Source organism: Acomys russatus, unplaced genomic scaffold, assembly GCF_903995435.1.
Source record: "Acomys russatus unplaced genomic scaffold, mAcoRus1.1, whole genome shotgun sequence".
Classification (NCBI taxonomy): domain Eukaryota; kingdom Metazoa; phylum Chordata; class Mammalia; order Rodentia; family Muridae; genus Acomys; species Acomys russatus.
This window is the reverse complement of record NW_026131852.1, coordinates 325,745-342,885: the sequence shown is the minus strand read 5'-3', so window position 1 is coordinate 342,885 and position 17,141 is coordinate 325,745. Positions and strand designations below refer to the sequence as shown.

Here is a 17,141-nt window from a genome sequence, read left to right as displayed (position 1 = left end):
CTAATTATATCAAAATAAATCAAGAAGAAATCCTAATTTCCATTGTTATAAAAATTAAATAAAAATTGAGGATTAAACAGGTAAAATATGTGTACAATGAAACTATAAATGACTAATAAAAATACTAAAATGATCAAAACTAGAAATGCATACAATGTTTAAACATCTAGAAAAATAAATACTAAAATGTCTATGTCACCTTTAGATGATACATCGAAACAGCAGTGTAGATTCTTTCAATTGCCACAAAGTAGAGATGTCTAAACAAAGAGAAAATCGGCTTAAAAAAATGTCTCAAGATTTTGAGCAATTTATTTTTTTTCCTTTGAACATGTTAGCACTTTATTAAAGAAAATGTCCATTGTGCACAAATTCAGAGAAGGGAGAGAGAAAAAGCTTGTTAAAATTCATCACACATAATTAAAGTTATCAACTCATTGCCAGTTTTATTTCTTTCTTACATCACCAACTTCTTCATATTACTATTCCTATGGCTATTATAATTATTGTTACTGTTGTGCTGTTGTTGTTGTTGTTATTTAAATATGAAGTTTTCCCACAAGAGGGTTAATGTGTTAGAGGCTTGGTACCAAGTGCAGCAACACTCAGTGGGTATCACTAGATGATAATAGTTCTGACATCATCACTTGGCTACTCCAATAATGGGATGATAGTCTGATAGCATTACTGGAAGCTGACCATATTTTAAGAGGTAAGACATAGTTGGAGGTAGTAAGTTACTAGACGTATACCCTAGAACAGTATTCTTGTTCTCTCTCTCTCTCTCTCTCTCTCTCTCTCTCTCTCTCTCTCTCTCTCTCTCCCTCTCCCCTACCCTCCCTCTCTTCTTCCTGGATATAATAAATTGACCACCTCCATGATGTTTGGACATGCACCGGATCCAAGCAATGGAGCCTGTGAAGCTGAGCTAAAATAAATCTTTTATCCTTTAAGTTGAATGGTGCTAGTTATCTTGTTGCACAATAAATAAATAATACAACTAACACTGTGTCATGTCAACGTAATCGTAACCATAACTGGCATATTTACAACTCAATGCAAGTGTATAGAAAAAAATAATGAATGAGGAAATCAGCGAATGAGTTCTTAGACCACACCTGGCACAAAGTCTGCCTTCAAAAAGACATTCTTCCGGATGGAAAGGGTGGCCGTTCTCTTAACGTTAACCCAAAGCATCCGAGAAGAAGGCCATAACCCTGATCTCTGAAGTTGTCATTTGTCTCAGATCCCCTTGCTGCAGACAGATGCCTGGATACTGGGCTCCTACACATCTGCAGACATTTCTTCCAATCCTACACAGTGTTTAATTGTGCATTTAACTGATTATTAGTTGATGTGATAGGGCCATAGACCAAAGACATATACATCTGTCAGGGGTATGCAGAAAGATATCCACAGGGGAATGAGGAGTGTTTCTAACCACACATCATAAGAGACATGACCCATACCAAGATGTCATTTCAAATTTTATAGGATATCACCCTAAAGACCAATGGAAAGAAGTGCTGGTGAGGTAGTGGATGACATGTAACCATTCTGTATTGCTTGTAGAAATGTAAAGTGGTGCAAAGCCTAAGGGAGACAGAATGGAAGACTGCAAAATGTGTACAACAGAATTACCATAGAAAATTTCTCCCTATTATGTGCATATGACAGACATGAGAAATCTGTTGTGTAGAGATGTGTGAACACCCACTCTTACTGTAGCATTGTTCAGAGTAGCAGTGACTTGGACAACTTGGACAGCCATGTCACAGAGTATGCATGAACTACATATTGTATGAAGCATATGTTAATTCCAAGATATAACAAAACTAAAAGACATTCTATTCTGTCCTTGGTAACATGTCTGAACCAGGAAAATAAGATGTTTGTTACCAAGATGAGACATGGGAAGAGCAACACCTGTGGTAGGATTTTCGTAGGCAGAAAGACATTGAAGAGCTCCACTGTGCAAATTATAATGCCTGCTGTAGATGAAAATGCAGTGTAGACTGTGTTCCACAATTATGTCTGTGTATTATATGAATCACATTTGATTCACTCCTTTGGGCCACTTTTAATTAAAAAGTGTGTAAACAACCAAATTAGCACAAAACTGTGAAGAATCTTGTATGAGGTGATTGATCTCTCTGTTCCTTCCCATAACCCGTGATTCATAGTTTGGCTCTATCTCTTGATCAGGTGACTGAATCAGAGGATCCAAAGAACTTAGCCAAACCTACACATGGCTGAACATATTGTGTTATAATATGGATACATCTGTCAATATCGACCAATAATTTACTCAACAATGGACATATGTTGATCATATCAATGTTTTTTCCACCAAAATAACCAAGACATAACCCACCTTTTTATTAAACTTATTTTTTTTCACTCTACATCCCAGTCATAGTCCCCTCCTTCCTCTCCTCCCAACCCTATCTCCCTTCACCTAGCTCATCTCCAATTTAGAAAAGGAAGGCCCCCTACCCAACTACTCCGGTTCATCAAGTCACATCAGGATTGACTACATCTTCTTCTGACATGGCCTGGCAAGGCAGTCCAGTCAGGGGGAAGTGATCACAAAATAGGGAGCAGAGTCCATGTGAGACAGCCCCTGCTTTCTTTACTAGTGAACCCACATGAAGCCTGAGTTGCCTATCGGCTGTATTTATGTGGAGAACTAGGTCTAGTCCATGCATGACCTTTGGTTGCTGCTTCAGACTCTACAGGCTCCCTAGGCCCTGGTTACTTTGGCTCTGTTGGGCTTCTTGTGGGGCTCTTGTCACTTCTAGGTCCTTTATTCCCCCACTTTTCCACTAGACTCTCTATGCTTCACCCAATGTTTGACTATGATTCTCAGCATCTGTTGCAAACTGATGCTGGATGAAGTCTCTCAGAGGACAACTCTGATAGGCTCTTGTCTGCAAGCATAGCAGAATATCATTAATAGTGTCAGGGTGGCCATCTCCCATGGGGTGTTTCTTGAGTTGCAGCAGACATTGATTGGATAGTCCCTTCATTTCTGGTCCATTTGTTCTGTCTTTATCCTGCCAGGTCTGGTAGCCAAGGTAAGTTTTAGATCAAAGCTTCTGTGGGTAGGTTATTGTTCTTCTTCCTCCACTAGGAGTCTTGTCTAGTTAGAGTGTTTCCTCTTTAGTCTCAATGGCCCTTGCTACTAGGAGTCTTAGCTAGAGTCCCTCACATCCTTCCAGAGTCCTATTTGGACTTAGGTCTCCAGCTTGCCACAGAGATGCCCCTACCCACAGTTTCTGTTTTCTCTGCAGACCTTCTGTCCTTATGCTGTCTCCTGCATCTCACAGGTCTGATCTCCACACTTTTTTCTCTCTACTCTCAACCAAAGAATGGATACCAAAAATATGATACACTTACACAATGGAATACTATTCAGCTATTAAAACCAAAAACATCTAGACATTTACAGACAAGTAGATGGGGCTAGAAAATATCATCCTGAGTGAGGTAACCCAGACCCAGAAAGACACTCAAAGTATATACTCACTTATAAGTGCATTTTAGCCATTTATCACAGGATAAACATACTACAATGCACAGACCCAAAGAAGGTAAGTAACAAGGAGGACCCAAGGAGGATGCTTAAACCTCACTCAGAGGTAGTGGCTGAAAAAATGAAATAATACCCCTTTTTGTATGTACTTGAAGAGGTAATGTGGTTCTCCTCAAGTCATTATTTACTGAAAATATTTTACTATCTACTTATCCTGAGGGGAGATAAAAACAAGAAGTTATTTTTCATGTACAACAAGGGGTAGAGACTTAGTGAGAAGAGCACCTAGGGCTGGAGACCTTTAGACAGCAGAGAAAAGAATGTTTATTTCATGTAAACTGTTCACCTGGGTAAATCTTGTGTTGTATGAATGCTGGTCTCACCTGTAGGTTCTGAATACACAAAAGAAAGGCTAGTCCCAGGCTCACACTGAAGTCTCTTCACTATGTGTCTTGCACAGTAGTCTATGTCAGTGTCCTTTGTTCTCAGATTTCTTCCTTGCAGATACACAGTGTTCTGGTAATCATTGGTGCAGAGGGTGAATCTGTTAACACCCACTATTGGAATTAGCAGTCATTGAGGCATACGCTAGACCCCTCTTTTGAGTTTTCTTCATCTAGTGCTTGTCAATTCTGCCTGATATGGATCCAGTAGATTTACAAGAGAGTTTTGTGGATCCTGAAAATATCACTAAACCACCTCCAGACTCCACCTCCAGCCTTCACTTCACGTTGGGTACCTGCAAACACAAAGAATTCAGGAAACTGTCATACCTATTCAACTTCCCTTTTAAACATTCCCTTTCACACAGAGTTTATCTCTTGCTCTTTTAAAAGTGCAATAAGAAAATCTCATCTGAGTTCAAATTCCATGACTATGTAGTCTGTGTTCAGTGTTGGTCATTGACTGGGAGCATCTGAAAATTCAAAGGTAGTCTCCTCTGCCTCCCATTCTTCCCTCCCTCCCATTTTCCCATTATTCCCCTCCCCTATGACTGTTCTTGAGGGGGATTATCTCCCCCTGTATATGCTCATAGGGTATCAAGTCTTTTCTTGGCAACCTGCTGTCCTTCCTCTGAGTGCCACCTGGTCTCCCCCTCCAGGGGATATGGTCAAATGTGAGGCACCAGAGTAAGTGAGAAAGACATATCCCACTCTCCACTCAACTGTGGAGAATGTTCTGATCATTGGCTAGATCTGGGTAGGGTTTAAAGTTTACCGCGTGTTTTGTCCTTGGCTGGTGCCTTAGTTTGAGCAGGACCCCTGGGCCCAAATCTGCCTATCATAATGTTCTACTTGTAGGTTTCTAGGACCCTCTGTATCCTTCTACTTTGGTATTCTCCCATGCTTCTCTCATCTAGAATCCCAATAGGATGTCCTCCCCTCTGTCCCAGTTTCCTGGTAAGTGAAAGCTTTCCTGGGACATGCCCCTGGGGCTAGTATGCAGTTATCAGTGAGTATATACCATTTAAGTCTTTCTGCTTCTGGGTTAAATCTCTCATTATGATCATTTCTAGCTCAATCCATTTATCCACAAATTTCGGGAATTCCTTGTTTTTAATAGCTGAGTAGTATTCCATAGTGTATATGTACCACAGTTTCTTTATCCATTCTTCTACTGATGGACACTTAGGCTGTTTCCATGTTCTGGTTATTATGAATAAGGCTGCTGTGAACATGGTTGAGCATCTTCTGGGTATATTCCAAAGAGTGCAATAGTTGGGTCTTGAGGAATCCCTATTCCCATTTTTGCTTCATAATTTTTCAACTGAGTAATGTAATCCACTATGAGGGCAATGTGTTTGGGGTGAAAAAAATGATCCTGTAGATTGTGGCATTTATACTTCTGTGATATTCCCAAGAGAGTGACTTAGGTTAAAAAAATACAACGTTAGATATCTATAGTCGTATCTGCTTTGGGTCTTTGCAGGAAAACATTACAACTCATTAGGGAATGGTCTCTTGAGGGTTTATTTGGTTAACTGTGTTACATGTGGTTCAGTGAGAGGAGGAAATCCTGATGGAGTCTGTAACCTCCTTTGCTGGATCTGTTTGTACCTGACCTTCTGGTCTCTGCATGTGTGTGCTGTGAGCACCACCTGTTGACCTGCTTCCCTCCTACAGCAGGGTTACGCTTATCTGGGTCTCTGCTTCTACCATGGAACTCCAGAGTATTGGTTTTGAGTAGTGCTCAAGCAGATCAAGGACACAGAATTTGAGCTTGCACTATGAAGCCTCACAATTCTAGACACTACAAAACATGGTGATGAGGCAACAGAGTGGCTTTCTCTTCATAGACATTAATGGAGAGAATTTATTACAAGCTTGCATGTACTTTGACATTCTCTCCCAGGAATAGTTCCTTTAGATATATAGTCTAGTGGGATGAGAATATATTTACTGAAAACTGTACATGAACTGTATAATTCTTTCAACCTCATATCTTAGGAATGAGATACACTGATAATATTGTATCAATTTAGTAATCTCTAGGAGAAAGTAATTTGTGAGGGTACTAACTTATCACACTTTGCTGTAACTGAACAAAAAGGTAACAAGATCAAGCAATCAAAAAATTACAGGACAAATATTCTCAACTTAGTTCAAAATCATTGAGAAAATGGGAACATTAAACACCATGTTTCTGCAACTCTCATCACTCTTTTCATTTATAAGACTTACTGTAAAACAAACAATGAAATCAGGGCAAAGGAACCATATAGAATAAGATACAAGAATACTGATAATTAGGTGAACTCATAATAAATACAGGAGAAACTGCCTCTTGAATACACACTTCTATCTCTTCCTGAACATTCCTGTCATGAAAGGCCATAGGTGACCATCTGCACTGTACTTCAGCCTAGTTTAAGCAAGTCACTGTTTAAAAATGTTTCTGTCAGAAGCTTATGGTTTCTCTGAGACTGTACTCCAAGTCTAAGGTAGAGCACTTCTTACTTGTTTGGACAATTGTGATAAAATGCACAAGAGTCCTGACAAGAACAGCTTTGATTAACAGAATGGAATACAGAGACATCAGGCCTCACTCTGCACAACTGAAACCTGATTGCCAGGTAAAGATGCTAACAGGGAGGCAGGGAAGACTTAGATTTTGATTCCTATAAAAACAGCATAAATAAAATCAATTTTGAAGAAAAAGATTTACTTTATCTTATAACTTTCATGTCATACTGCATCAATGAGGGAAGCAGGGCAGAAACATGAGGAAAGAACTTAAGCAGAAGCCATGCAGGAGTGCTGCCTAATGGTTTGTTCCCCAGGGCTTGTTCACCCTGTTTTCATTGAGTCCTCAAAACAATCTATGATAGGTATCTCCACTCACAATGGGATATCGTGCACCATATCAATTATTAATCAATAAATGCATCCAGATCTTGCCTGTAGGCAAATCTTATGAATACATTTTCTCATTTGTGATTCCTTTCTTTCTGGAGACTCTAGATTGTGTCAATTTGACAAAAAAGAATCCAACGCTCACACCTTCTTCTCAGTGTCTGAATTGACTTCCTTTATTCTTATTGTCTACACAGGAAACATGCCAAGCCCCTGTTATTTGATAAACACAACATCTGGTTATTGCTCCGATTTGGCTCTATTTTTGTAATGACCATCATGACCAAAGGCAACTCGTTGAAGAAAACATTTGTTTCATTATACATCATATTCTTTCCAAAGAAAGAAAGCAGAAACTCCAGACAGGAATGTGAAGGCAAGGACTGAAGGAGAGGCCATTAATGAGCAATAATTCCTGGCCTAGTCAGATGATTTTCTTATATAGGCCAGATATACATGCCCAGGGATGGAACCACTCACAATGAGCGGGATCTTACTACTATAATAACCACTTAAGAAAATGCCTCAGAGAAGGGCTATAGGCCAGTGTAACAGAAGCAATGGTTCAATTCATGCTCCCTTTATCTGGGTATCTTGAGCTGATGACTAATAAAATCCATCATCATTATAAATATTTAACTAACAATAGTCAATAGAGATCCAGATAATAAAATGTCCAGAGTAGGTGAGTATCTTAGACTTAAGAGGTGAGAGGACAGAAATCCATTCATCACTCACTTTGTAGTAAAAATCATGTTGGTATAGACCATGCTCCTGTCATAGAGATAGTCATACCTGTTCTTGATGGAACAGACTATCGTGAGAGTGAGGCAGGGTGATGGTGGCTCAGGATTTTGAGGTGTGTAGACAATCGGATCTGTACCATAGGTAATAATGAGAATGGAGAATAATAAGTACAAGTCTGATTCACTTGTTTAACAGAATCAAATGTCCAGGAAACAAATCTCTAGCCAAGTCTTGGAAATAGTTTATCAATGGCACTTTTTTGTTCTTTCTATTTCTGTGTAAGAAATATATGTATAGGTCACTTTGCAGGTATGTAGGATGATAACTCATTAGACTTGATACCCTATGAGCATATACAGGGGGAAGAAGCCCCCCTCAGTCACAGTCATAGGGGAGGGGAGTTAGAGGAAAATGGGAGTGAGGGAGGAATGGGAGGATACAAGGGAGGGGATAATCACTGAGATGAAATATGAATAAATTAATAAAATAAAATTAAAAAAGAAATTTATAACCCTTAGACTCATACTAGAAAAATGTCTCAGGAGTGCCCAGGTAATATGAGAGGTGTCATGGTGGTCACTAATAATGGGTTTGACAACAGTCTTCAATATCAACCTGAATGTAGAGAAATTTAAAGCATTTCTTTAAAGTCAGGAAGAAGGCAACATTGGCCATTCTCTGTATACCTTGTTAATTATGTACTTGAAATCTTATCTAGAACATTGGGATAATGAAGAAGGTCAAGTGAAAAGAAATAGGAAATGGAGAAGTCAAAGTAGTTTGATTTGCAGATGCATATATTAGTGACCCTAAAATGTCACCAGAAACTCCTACAGCTGATAAACCATGTAACATTATTTATTTTGAGTGTCTGGCCATTTAAAGATCACCAAAGTCTAGTAAATTGACTCTTTGGGGATGCTTGGGCATTAGAAATTCCTGATCCTATGACTTTTAGTGTTGGTTGCCTCTTGGACTTCTGGGAATAGGAGATGATATAAATAGCCAGAAGAACCTGAGGTAGATTCAGTAGGATTTGAGAGAAGATTGAAGTAGGATTTCTGTCCTTCCTGATCAGGTGGACGGGTACATGAGACTCAGAAACTACTTAAGACCCACATAGCTCTGGATGAAAAGGCATCTCAATGGAAAAGCATCCTGAGACATGGGGGCTCAGGAACCACACAGCTCTAAGAGGAAGCATCTTCAGCAAAGACATTGTATCTCCTAGGAGACAGTATCCCCACCTTAGCAAAGGATCTTAGGAGCAGCAGATCCACTCCTTTTTCAGTGTTTCATCTCCTACAGAAGTGTAATTTTAGGTGAGCTGAGGAGCTGAGGAGCCCAATGGCCTGAGCTCCCCTCCCCTTCCTTGCTTTTTCCCTTCTCTTCAATGCTTCTTGGCTCCTTTTGATGAGAGAGTCACAGCAGACAGCAAATCTCATAAAAGAGGGTTTTTCTGGACTCTAAGGAGAGGAGGGATAAATCCAGGAGTTGCTACTCATGATCCTTGAAGAAGACAGTAGGAAATTGAACAAAGAGCATGGCTTATGTAGAATTCTTGTGTGTGTGTGTGTGTGTGTGTGTGTGTGTGTGTGTGTGTGTGAGTGAAGGTAAGTGTATGGATGTATTTAGGAAAAGAATCATCCCAAATGAGGTCACCCACATTCTAGAGGCTAAATATTTAATAAATTTACTTATATAAAGATGTTTACTGTTAAGGCTATGTATGTAGGTTATATTCCATGTAGTCAGAGAGATTAGGTATAGCATAAAGGACTAGGGTTGTGGGATGAATCTCCCTGGGGAAGGGAAGTAGAAAACAGAGTTATGTATGGGGGGTGCAATGGAACAAGAAGACAAACAGGGATTGAGATAGAAGGATTGATGGAGGCTATATGGGGAGGGAAAATAAATCTAAAAACAAATTGAGAGTTCATATGAAAACATAATAAAGGATAACTTGCTTATTTATATACATACACACACACACACACACACACACACACAAACACACTGATGAAAGGAATCTAAATGGAATTACATATAACAGGCAAGATGGAGCCACAACTGGACATGTCTCAGAACCAAATAAATCATACAGATCTGTGAGTAGCCTATACTAATCAATTCACAGGCCAAAGAAATCTCATGCAACTCAGTCTATTGCTAAGGCTATTGGTTACCCTCAGAAACTGACAATAAGTTCCTTTAGCTGCAAGCAATACCCACACAGCTTACTGAACATGGATAAGATGAGCTGCTGGTGCCTGTCTAGAGCCTTCACCACTACTGAATAGTATTTACAGTTCCAGAAGACGCTATGCTACCTGAGTAGAAAGATAATGCCATCCAGCTATGATCACTAGGATGTCAGTTGTGACTTGCCTGCAACATGAGCTAATTCAATACTGTCACAAAACTTGTGGGAATATCCAACCAATATCTGGTTAGCTTTAAAGACCACTCCATGAGATGGAAAACAATTATGTTGTCACTGCTCTCATGGCCAAGAACATGAGAATGAAGAGGCCAATGGCTTAAGGAAAAACCAAATACTTCTATTCTCCTGAAGAAAATAGCTGAAAAACAAACAAAAACACATGACTTCTAGTGACTTTTTCCTGTACTCATAGATCAATGGTTTGCTCAGATATCATGAAAGAAACTCTCTCATTCAATCGATGGACATCAGTACAGAGACTAATGACTAGACATGTGCAGAAATTGAGACATCTTCGCACAGTCTGTCCTAAATAGCAAATCTGCAGAAAGGAGGGAGAAAGAGTGCAAGAGTCAGAAGGACTGGAGGGCATCATGGAAACAAGGATTTCAGCTGATCAAAGAGGCACAATATAGAATGGGAGTAAGTTTTATTGGCTTAATATAAGACAAGGGCTAAGATCTAGAATTTACAGCAGATAACAGAAAATAAATGGCAAATTCAGTGTGGTGGCACATGCCTTTAATCCCAGCACTCTGGAGGCAATGGCAGTTGAATTGGTGTGATTTTGAGGCTAGCCTGGTGCACAAAGTGAGTCCAGGACAGCCAAGGCTACACAGAAAAACTCAGTCTCAATATTCTCCAAATAAATAAATAAATAAATAAATAAATAAATAAATAAATAAACAACCAACCAACCAAAACCCTAACCAATAAACCAAACAACAACAACAAAAGAAATTAAACGTCAGGAAATATAAGCTCAACTCAATACATCGAAAGATGACCTGGATACACACCTTTGAGGAAAAGAAAAACCACACATGACCAAAAAATATCTTTAAATGTCATCAATATATCAAGCCATCATGATGACTCAAATTAAAACCACTTTGAGATGTTACCTTAGCCTTTAAGAGTGGCTGCTATCAGCAAGTCTGACAAATATTGGTGGATGGTGTGGGGAGAAAGCAGGAATTACAGTTGGTGGTCGTGAAAATAAATGCAACTATTATATTGAAACCAGTTTGGAGATTTCTCAGAAAATGAAAACTAGAACTAACATATAATATTACCCTGCTATCTTTCTCCTGGGTTATATCCAAAGTACTCCATACCTTATCTAGAGATATTTGCACCTCGATGTTTATTGCTACTGTTTACTAAAAGAAAAATTTAAAATAAACCTAGTTGGTCAACAACAAATCAATCAAAATGTGTATGAAGTAGATATAATGGGAAAATATTGTTCATGTCTGAAGAAAAATAAATTACAAAGGTTGTAGGAGAATGGATGAATATAGACTATATAATATTGTGTGCAGATATACAATCTCTGAAAGGATAAAAACACAATTCCCCTCATATCTAGCTGTGTGTGTGTATGTGTGTGTGTGTATGTGTGTGTGTGTATGTGTGTGTATAAAATAAATTTACATGTGGTTACAGAATATCTTATATAAAAGAGAACAAGAAAGACTAAATACCTATGTGTAACCATGATAGTTTCAGGTTGAGTAAATTTGTGGTTTAAATACAAATTACAGAAAATGACATTTGATTTTTATTGTTCCATACATTAACTTATAGATCATAAGCTTTTATTTATTTTCAATTCAATGGGTATATTTAAACTATAGTCTTCCATTGGTTTATTTAAATGTATTCAGGCCATTCTGTACACAGGTAAAAAGAACTAATCAATACTTTAAGCACAAATACATTTGCCTTTAACCTTTTGATAGTGCTATTCTTAGTGTTTAGTGTCTGGTTCTATAAAAATGCCTCACTGATCATTCAACTTTATTGTTCTTTAGAATAAAAAAATAGGAAGGAAATTAGAAAAGAAGCATTAATTGAACTAAATAAGAGATTCAGCTAATGGCATGATTTAAAAGTAATAAAGTACCAAGAACTGTTTTTTAATGCACATTAAGTTATTGAATTATATAAAAATATGACAGTACTTTATATTTTGTCAATGTTTCTGTAAACACCTCAATCATAAAAATGAACTATAAAAGTATTTTAATGTAATATGTATAATATAAAATTTGCATGTCTTCCTGCTATATCATCAGCGCACAGGTCGAAACAATAGAGGCTGCAGTTATTTTTACAGAATGCAGGGATGAAATGGATGGGACAGGTAGCAGTAACAAAGTTATGAAATTGTTTATTATATTTATGTAATAACCTCCAATGTTTTATTTTGAATAAGCCAGTTCACCTCCCTACCAGCAGTGTATAACAATTTCTTTTCTTTTTATCTTCACCAGATATGACATTTATTTTTGTGAAGAATACCATTCTTCCTGAATTGAGATGGAGTTAAGACACACTTCATATTCTTCCCTCTGATAAGTATGGATATTGCTCTTTGGTTCATATATGTTTTGTCCATCTATGTTTCCTCTTCAGAGAACCATCTGTTCTCTGTTAATTTTTCTCTTTGCTGATATTATTTGGGCTAAAGTTTTAGTTTATATTAGATCCTAGCTACAAATATTGATCAAATATATAGTGAAAAAAGATTTTCTCCTGTTTTATAGTAAGCATTAAAAGTACTCAATACTTAATTAAAAGTATTCAAATGAAGCCAAATTAATTATAACCTGAGATTTAATCTGGACCCAGGGAAAGTGAATAATATCTAGAAAATGAATGACAGGAAATGGTGGCAATGTGTATAAAGAGGACCCTTTATTCATTGTTGTTGGGAGGGTAAATAGTGTAAGTACTATGGAAATTAGTATGATGACTTCCAAAAGAACTAAATTTAAAATGTAAAATTTATTAATTACTCAAAATAGTTATGGAAATATGTCTGCCTTCATGTTCTTGAACTAACGAAAGAATAATAGGAATGTAGTAAATATGCACACCACAATTACACTTGCCAGTAGAGAAAAATAAAAACAATTGTTTTAAAAATATTTTTTTGGATTATTTATTCACTTTACATCCAGATCATATACATCTCCCTCCTCTCCTTCGAGTCTCAACCTCCCTCCTTCTTCCCCCTTTTTCTCTCCCTCAAAAAAGGGGAAACCCCACTAGCATATCAGCCCCATTAGGACGGAACATGCCCTCTTCCCTCATGGTCCGGAGAGGCAGCCATACCAGAGGGAATTGATAGAAATGCAGAAAATAGAATGCATGTCAGAGGAACTTCCCTTCCCCACTAGGAGACCCATATGAAGACCAAGTTGCCTAGGTCCATTCTATGTATATTACTTCATTGGCACTTCATACTTCACAAGGCCCTCTTAGCCCTGGTGAGTTGGCTATGTTGGTCTTGTTATGGATCTCCTTTAACTTCTAGGTCCTTTTATCCTCACCACACTTTTCCATAAGACTTCCTAATCTTTGCTTAATGTTTGACTGTGAGTCTCAGCATCATATTTGAACAGCTCCTGGGTGGAGCCTCTCAGAGGATAGCTATGCTTGGCTTCTGTGTGCAAGCCTAGCATCATTATTAGTGCAAGGGGTTGGGTGTCTTCTCCGTGGTGGGTCTCAGCTTGGGCCAGGCATATGTATGACATTCCCTCTATTTTTGCTTTATCTTTATTCATGCACAACTTGTAGGCAAGGTAAAGACAGAGTTGAAGCTTTTGTGGGTGGGTTGGTGTTCCCTTCCCTTTACTAGGAGTTGTGTCTAGTTAGAGGATGTCCTTTTCAGCCTCCATGACCCTTGCTACTAGGAGCCTCCCCTAGAGCCCCTCCCATATCCTCCTAGAAGCCTACACTCCCTTAGATCTCCAGTTTGTCACAGAGATGCCCTACCCATGGTTCTCTTCCCTCTGAAGCCAATCTGTAGTCCTGCCCCAGTAGTTTTGTGTAGAGTAACCCATGGTTAGAAAGACATATTCTCACTGATATCATGACCTTGGTTTCAAATGTTTTTAATTCCTTAGTTTTAAATTAGTGTGATCATATATACTTGGGCATTAAAAAATTACTCAATACAGGTATGCCCATCATAGGTTTTGTTAAACAATGTTTTGGAAAATTTCAATATATATATATTTATATGTATATAAATGATACATACTCACATTCTCCTTCAACCTTCTCCAACCACTTCCCAGAACCACCCCTATTTATCTCTCCCAAGTTCATATTTCTCTTATTTCACTTAAATAATAACCCAGCATGAATTAGTTCTACAGAGATGCTCATGTGTGCAGATCCATACTTTGGGACATAGACAACCTATAAGATTACATACCTACGAAAATAGCTTTTTTATGTACACATGTATTTATACCTTTATTTAAAGGTATAAAATAAGATTTCATAGGAGAATTATGGGGAACCCTTCCAACAACCTGGCTTTGATTTTCTTTTTTCTTTCTTCTTTTTACATGAATAAAATTGGCTATGAAATGAGGTTTTGTTTGCTCAATTCATAGTATAGTTTATTCACATTACTCCAGCAACAGTTATCAGTCTCTGAGATTTAAAAGTTATTCACATAGAATGTATTGCCACAGTTTGTACTTTGTTTAAATATTGATTTATCTGTGTATTTGCATGTATGACTGTATGACAGTACAGGACATCAGATAAAAATATAGATGGTTGTGAGCCACCATGTGGTCACTGTGAATTGAACTCAGGACCTATACATGAGAAACCAGTGTTATTAACCACTTAGCCATCTCTCCAGCCCTCAAGTTTGTCCTTTTTGGCTTGTTAAAAAGTAATCATTCCACAGGCAGTATTCACTTGTAAGAACTGGTCAAGTATGGCATACTTTGGGAGCATTATCACTCAGCATCACTTTACATCATTATGAAGTTGAGAGGCTTCGGGGGCTGCAGAAATCCAGCAGTTAGTGATCAGTGTACCTGTTTAATATGATGAAATCACATGTATACAGGTATAAAATGAAAAAGATGTAGTAAAAGTGGTTAAGGAGAAACTAACCACAGTGTTGAAGAAGGAATGTATAAAGAAAATGATAATTTATCAAAATACTGCTCGGTGACCTTGATGTGAAGAAAATGCTATGCTGTGAGTAGATTGCATGGACCTGGGTAAGTTACACTAAGTGAGATAATCAAGGTACCTGAAGACAAATGCTAGGTGACTTAAGTTCCATGGAGCATCAGGAAGAGGAAATCCTGGAATGAAGAGTGTTTTTCTGACTGCTCGACGCTATAATGGGTAGAGGGGGTGATAATGGGAAAGCACTAGTCTCCATTTTCAGTACATAGTATATACTTGGGATCTACAATTCAAAATTGTTTAGTCAAAATATATTAAGTATTTGAACCAGAAAAATTATATGTAGCATGTTAATTGTCTGGTTTTCTGTTTCTCTGTTGCATTCATGAATTAAACAGAAAGTGATTACTTATTGATATACAAAATTGGTATTTGAAATTTTATGTCATTTAAAAAACAAAACTAAACACTGGTTATACTATAGAAACACGTTGTCAATGTTACCTGAATCAGCATCACCATAGTGCCAGTTGTCCTTTAGGAAAGGTGCCCCTATAAGATTGAAATGACAGACACAGGGATACTCAGAATGACTATTTCTATTTTTTTTAATTTTTTATTAATTTATTCTTGTTACATCTCAATGGTTATCCCATCCCTTGTATCCTCCCATTCTTCCCTCCCTCCCATTTCCCCTTATTCCCCTCCCCTATGCCTGTTCCTGTGGGGCATTTCCTCCCTCTGTATATGCTCATAGGGTATCAAGTCTCTTCTTGATAACCTGCTATCCTTCCTTTGAGTGCCACCAGGTCTCTCCCTCCAGGGGACATGGTCAAATATGAGGCACCAGAGTTCGTGTGAAAGTCATACTGCACTCTCCACTCAACTGTGGAGAATGTTCTGTCCATTGTCTAGATCTGGGTAGGGGTTTAAAGTTTACCACCTGTATTGTTCTTGGTTGGTGCCTTAGTTTGAGTGGGACCCCTGGGCCTAAATCTGCCTATCATAATGTTCTACTTGTAGGTTTCTAGGACACTCTGGATCCTTCTGCTTTGCTATTCTCCCATGCTTTTCTCATCTAGAGTCCCAATAAGATGTCCTCCCCTCTGTCCCAGTTTCCTGGTAAGTGAAGGCTTTCATGGGACATGCCCCTTGGGCTAGTATGCAGATATGAGTGAGTATATACCATTTGAATCTTTCTGCTTCTGGGTTAACACACTCATTATGATCATTTTTATCTCAATCCATTTATCCACAAATTTCGGGAATTCCTTGTTTTTAATAGCTGAGTCTGGAACATATTGGCACAGGAGACAACTTCCTGACCAGAATGACTATTTCTAAATAAACATTAAGCTTAATGGTCTCTGTCTTATCAGTCCCTGGGCAGCTTCCTGATCCTCCAGGGTTTCTGACACACTCAGGATGTGGTTGCAACACTGTGTCTCTCACACAGTAATAGACTGCAGAGTCCTCAGATGTCAGGCTGCTGAGCTGAATGTAGGCTTTGCTGAAGGATTTGTCTGCAGTCAGTGTGGCTTTATCCTGGAACTTCTCATTGTAGCGAGTAGTGCCATATTCAGGATCAATATATCCAACCCACTCCAGGCCCTGTGCAGGGCTCTGTTTCACCCAGTATATAACGTAGCTGGTGAAGGTGTAGCCAGAAGCCTTGCAGGACAACTTCACTGAGGCTCCAGGTCTCTTCACCTCAGCCCCAGACTGCTGCAGCTGGACCTGGGAGTGGACAACTGTGGAGTGAAAGGCAGAGGAGATGTCATTGTCACCTGAGTGTAAGACCCCTCCTCAAGTCTGGCACTTGGGAGTCTTTACCTGTAGCTGCTGCCACCAGGAAGAGAATGATCCAGCTCCATACCATAGTTAGGTCCTGTGTACTGAGCTACTGACTAGAGGACAATGATCATATGTTGTTGTGGGGTGTGCACATCCCTGTCTTTATCACCACAGACTCACATGATTTTCATATTCATGAGCATGGTACTTCCTATATAAGGACATCCCACAGCTGAAGAGGTAGGAGGTAGAGGACACCTGGGTCACACAGCAGGAAGCTGAGTTCCAAATCCTGATCCCATCAGGGAATAACCAT

General features: G+C 38.6%; 1 gene segment (V, D, J or C); it reads right to left on the bottom strand.

The window, feature by feature from the left end:
• Positions 1–4,256: 4,256 nt before the first annotated feature.
• Positions 4,257–16,916, bottom strand: LOC127186588 (Ig heavy chain V region 1-72-like). The segment is given in 3 exon segments: positions 4,257–4,274; positions 16,358–16,782; positions 16,865–16,916. Coding segments are annotated over 3 exon segments (489 nt in total).
• Between the last annotated feature and the right edge of the window lie 225 nt (positions 16,917–17,141).